The following is a 5,918-nucleotide window of genomic DNA, read 5'->3' on the forward strand; positions in this document are numbered from 1 at the left end:
ATAGAACATTGCTAGAGAGCAGGAAAGGATGTGAAAGGAGACAATTTTTTCGGTCGCTACCCGGATTCGAACCCGGGACCTTTGAATGAGAGGCCAACACCTTAACCTCTAGGCCACGAGAGCCCCCGAAATACGGTCTATGGCCTTGTACTTGTATTCCCTAAAGACTCACACAAACTCACCACCAAACTCCCTTCCAACAGGACTTCAGTACCAGTCGGGATAAAAAGGGTGGCAGCTGGTTTGATACAGTTGTGAGCTTCAGCAGTTTCATATTCTCAGAGTATATAATATTATATTTAATCTTTTTAATTTTAAGAAAAAAAATTAATGTAGATGCTTTTTACATCCTCATCAACACAGTTTAGACATTTGGGAGGTGGGCTTCCGGTTCTTCCTGTCAGGGCCAACCCGGGCAGAGAGGGATAAAATGTAACATCCCAGCAAAAAGACAGGGACACTTACCATTTTTTCTTCCAACTCGGGAATCGAACTCAGCTCTTCTGCGTACGGCAGCAAAGTGCCTCTAACCGCTACACCACAGGCACCAATCCAAAGTAAAGAGAAGTACACTAACAGAGTATTGGTCATTTAGCCCTTGGTAAAAATCAAGACAGACAGAAACAAAAGAGGAATAGTAAGTAATGAAGTAGGACCTGCCAGTGACGCCTTCCAATCCCCTGCTTTTTTCCTCATGCAACTTTCACGTGCTGGTCAGTTCAAGAGTCTATTACTACGCCACAGTGACCAGATCCTTCTTCCTTGACCCAAAAAATTAAAGAGTTGTACTAAAAGCCAGAAGAAAGAGAACATTTTCTTTGCTGTATCAGATTTACAGCATAACCAAAACAGATCAGGTGACTCTGTGACTGACAATGTTATACATGTACATGTAATTATCTCTATCAGAATGCTTGTCAGTCAGTCATCGATCAGTTTATTTTTCTTGTAACACACACATATACACACACACAAACACACACATGCACACACACATACACCCACACACGCACTCTCTCTCCTCTATCTCCTCCGTCTCTCTCTCTCTTTAAAGGGGGGGGGGGGGGGGGGGGCGTACACCTGAAGGCTATCTCGCTTATTAGTGGACAAAAATTTTCCAAATTTCACACATAAGCATAGTACGGAGTCTTAAAATCCGCAATCAAATTTGAGAAAAACGTTTCGTTTCCATGGATACGGCGGCCATATTGGAATTTGTTGACATGTCTTATGTAATGAATACCACACTTATTTTTTATGGACATTGATTGGGTTTTTTTTGCATGCATGTTAACATTAGATCTACAAATGTGTCTGTTGATTTTTTCCTAAACGAAATTTTAAAGAATATTTTCCTGAGTTACCGGTAGTACTCAAGTTTGCAAAAAATCTGTGAAAATCTACACTCCAGACATCAACAACAAAAATCTATTTATATATAAAAAATTCAACAAAATCTTTTTTAGTATTAAATTTCACTTCATTCTGTGAAAATTTGATTGGATGAAAAATGGTGGAGTTATTTTAAAAAGTATAGAGAAAAATCGTGTTATGAGAACGTCCGATAAAGAAAATTAAAATATTGACTTTATGAGGAAATGGTGATGACCAACATGCCCGGTATGGGAAGAAAAAGGCTTTTGGGGGTTCTCATGCGATGAAATAGTTGTAGGAGAGGCTGAGGAAGCTAAAAATGCCTACAAATCAAATTCCATAATTTTGAGCCGAATTGGGACACAATCACACACACACATCTCACGCACGTTTCAGAAATAAAAGCAGTAACAAAAACAAAACAAAAGAGATTTTATAAGTATCTACATCATGTATACACTTTTCAACAACTTTTGGCATATGTACAAAACATTTTTTTCACACTGCTGATTCATGTCAGGCACAACGCCAGCAGATAAAGGTACAGTACAGATACAGCAAGCAGCTGACTTAAACTGGCCAGGATCAATAAAGTCAACTAGATCTAGTCATGGGGAGCCAAGACGCGCTTCATCCAGATAATTAGATCGTAAACAACAACAGCAACTGCATGGTATACCGATACACAGTAAATCATCACAATGAATGTGTGCCAAAAAGAGCAATTTATACATTCACACACACAAAAAAGTTTCAATTAGATCACATAGATGTACAAAATATAATGCATCTATTTATTATGGAAATTATACAATTTTTAAACTCATCAAAATGACTAAAAGCTTTGAAAAATTTGTTTACCTTAATGTAAACTAGAATCTCATGATGAAAAAGAAACACAGTCGTAAAAAAGAATGGTTACTGATGAATTCAAGCATAAAATTGCAGGGTCTGCAAAATCACTTTCAAAATAACAAAATCAAAACATTTTAAGACATGAATAAAATTTGAGAGAAGCAGAAAATAAATTTTAAATAAGAATTTATACTTCATGAACTGTCATATTGCACCCGTGTATCAATTGTGTACTTTAAAAAGCATTAAAAGATTGGAATGTACCACTATAATGTTAATAAAAAAAAACTTTCACAAGTGAAAACAAAAACATACCATATTTGCACCTTGGGACAATATGAGCAAAGTTCTTGTAAATCATGTATACATGCATTATGTACATTTTTTCATATTAAATACAACTTTCTTTTTTTCCACAAAATTCTAGCTTCTTAACAACACAACTCATAACTTTAAAACATTGTTCTCGATGAGTACATACATATACCCCCAAAACAAGGGTGGCATAACTTGCATCTACCTTGCTAGCAGCGTGTCACTCACACATCACCTCTCAGGGACAGTGGAGCCATCATTTTTAAAAGCACAATGTAGATCTAGTTTTTACAATTTTACAGGAGACCCAAAAAACTGAATGTCGTTACCAAGAAAAGAAACTCATTGCAAACATCACAAGCCAATATTTTAAGAACGCAATTTAGATAATAACTTCCTTGTTTTCTTTAAATCAAATTTTGTTTTCTAGGTAACAATGTTCAGTTTTTGGTGCTCCAATAAAACTGTAAAACTGCATTATTATATATATACCTTTTAAACTGATGGCACTGATGTGGCACACTGTCGTAGTTTTGTATGTACTTTTTTTTGTTCAATTCTTTAGTGCAAGTACACGTAGTTCATACATTTGTACATCAAAATGCAAATTTTAAAAGCAATACAGTCCGTCACACCTAACAATTGTAATTCCTTAACAAGAGAGGTTATAAGTTCCATTTTTTACATTTCTTGTAGATGGGACGAGCTGCTTTCTTTCGAACAATTTGGGGGGCTATGTAACAAATCAATGGGAAGACTAGCAAGAAAATAATTACATACAAGGTAAGTTAGACAGAATAAGAAATAAAACACATTTCAGTAACATCTTCTGACTCTGACAAATAACTCCTGAATAAGATGTTTCATACATTGACGGTACAATATAAACACACAGTGGGCCCCACTTCGAATAGTCTCAGTTATAACAGGATTTTGGCTATAGTAGACTTATAATAAATCCCTGTGTCCTATCTCTTACAATGCATAGTACAAAAGCTCTTTTATAAGCGAGACTCTGCTAAACCTCTTTTACGAACTTTGCATTGGCTTCCTGTTGAGAAAAGGATAGTGTACAAGTTGGCCACCCTACGTCACAAATGTTTGAATGATAATGCACCATCATATTTATCAAATCTGTTAAGACTGTACATTCCAACTCACAGTTTAAGGTCATCAGCTGACAAAAAGAAACTTATTTTACCATCTATGAAACTTAAAACAATGGGTGAAAGGGTATTTGAATATCAAGGCCCCGAGATCTGGAATGCTTTACCAAGTACTTTGAGAGAGATCAAATCTTTTGATTCATTCAAATGTCAGCTGAAGTCGTTTCTGTTTTTAAATTAATAAGATGAATATTTGGAATAATTTTCTTTTGTCAGAACACAACGTTTTATGTTACTGTTGTATGTTGTAGCCTACTGTATTGTAAAGCGCTCAGAGCCTGTGTACTTTATTCGGGGTTGAGCGCTATATAAATGTCATTTATTATTATTATAACAGGCATTTGGACAAACCTGCCTAGCTATAACACTCAGAGGCTTTACAATTGGCAAAATCTAGAAAAGAGCAAAACAGCAAAACAATAGTCAACACTGGAGGCGAATTGAACCTGATTCCCTTTGTGTCCAGAAGGATGTATGTCTCAAAACTCAAAAGACGGCAAACCATCTTAGTTACCCGCAGCACATACGACAAAGTGTGATACACACCTTCAATTCTTCAAAACTCACTGAACCTAATACAGTACCTGACAAAAACTTGTATTGTAAGCTAAAACAAGTAGCCAGTCAAGTGTGCCTATTTATTGTTGTATACATTCCCCACACAACTTTACAATATAATATATCCTCTTGTTGACCAGTCCAACCCAGTTGACTATTATTTCCGCTCCTTAAGGTGCATCTAATGCTGCATCATGTTAGGAATATACTGCTATGATTTCCACACTCTACTTCTATGGATAGCCAGGTATCCTTTTGAAGCTGGGTGTTAACAAGAAAATCGGAAACAATCCGCTCAACAGAATTCTATGTCTGACCTGACAGTGCCAGAAATTGAAGACATGAATGCAAATCTGTTGAACAGAAAAACTAGGAGCCATGAGCCAGAAGCGGGACAGCTTGAGCAGATTGAGCAGAGGAGAAGCAAACTTCCATCACTGGATCTTTGGAAAGTAGCGAAACACCTGAAACGAAAAAATATTTTATCTTCAGCTCACTGCCAATTCACAACTTAATAAGTTCACAACTTTAATGCTGAGGTCAAAGTAGAGCACCTGTGCAGGTACAGAATACAAGTACCTTTTGAATGAAATTGTGTGTGCGTGTGTGTGCATGTGTGAATGTGTGTGCGTGTGTGTTTTACGTGGGGAGGGGGAGAGCAGAGTTGGAGGGAATTTCCTCTCAGATTTGACTCTCAAACTTCTGAATCTGAATGTTCAATAATGCGACAGGGTGCCCAAGTTAGTAAGCCTTTGGCCATATTACAAAGCCTGGATGTGTGGAACATTTTTTACTTCCATAGATCTTTCTAGGCACTCTTGTCATAAACAAATAACTCAAGGATACAGTAATTAATTAGTCACAAAAACCCTCCCAACCTATAGCCCACACATCTTCACCTTTCCACTCCCCTGGGAGAAAAACAACACTGCAACCTGTTACTGTTATGTGCATTCCCTTACCAGAGCAATATTATTGGCAAGCACTCATTTACAGCTGGGTGAACTGATGTAAACTGAATAATAATAATAATATGCTAGAAAAGACCACAATGAACACAATACGTGCAAAGTATATTATAATGAAAACATAACTTCACAGAATCTGCGGAAAGATATATTATATTTATTAGTCTAACTGAATTCGGTCCATCAGCCCAATTCGATAATTTTCTTGATATTTAGCTGACCATACTGGATCGACAGAACCGTAAAATTGTCCCTAAATTCATCATAGTTGGCAACTCTGCCCTCCCCCCTCAATAAAACAACAACAACAACAACAACAACAACAACAACAACAACAACAACCACAAAACAAACAAACAAATATCCCTTAAAAAATTTTCGCTTCCTGCTCGTTTAAGCACCTATGTTATTATCCTCAAACGAAATAGCCGGAATGTGTGGAGGAAATCCCTTCATGATTTTATTTATTGACCCACTTGACACGTTCGCCACTGCTCTGAGAAGGGAGATAATAAATACAGTTTTCTATAGGATTATGTCTCGCTCTTCGCCGGTATGCAAATTACTAATACTGCGCAAACAACGACTAAAGCCGCTCTCAAAATGACACATCTTCAAGTTTTAAACACTCGAAGCAAAAAATTCATTCAGATAAATATATTTGTTGAGAACTCTCCTCCCT

The 5,918-nt window shown here is 36.7% G+C and overlaps 1 protein-coding gene across 3 annotated transcripts in view; it reads right to left on the minus strand.

Annotated features, from left to right (window-relative positions):
- Positions 1-3,964: 3,964 nt before the first annotated feature.
- Positions 3,965-5,918, minus strand: part of LOC101864016 (E3 ubiquitin-protein ligase TRAF7) — a 32,030-nt gene continuing 30,076 nt past the window's right edge. For all 3 annotated transcript variants that reach the window (XM_035972163.1, XM_005107364.3, XM_035972162.1), the window contains exon 14: positions 3,965-4,732. In XM_035972163.1, coding sequence (XP_035828056.1) covers positions 4,703-4,732 — 30 coding nt within the window. In that variant the 3' untranslated portion in view covers positions 3,965-4,702. The remainder of the gene's footprint in view (positions 4,733-5,918) is intronic.

Source organism: Aplysia californica, unplaced genomic scaffold (assembly GCF_000002075.1).
Source record: "Aplysia californica isolate F4 #8 unplaced genomic scaffold, AplCal3.0 scaffold00597, whole genome shotgun sequence".
NCBI classification, from domain to species: domain Eukaryota; kingdom Metazoa; phylum Mollusca; class Gastropoda; order Aplysiida; family Aplysiidae; genus Aplysia; species Aplysia californica.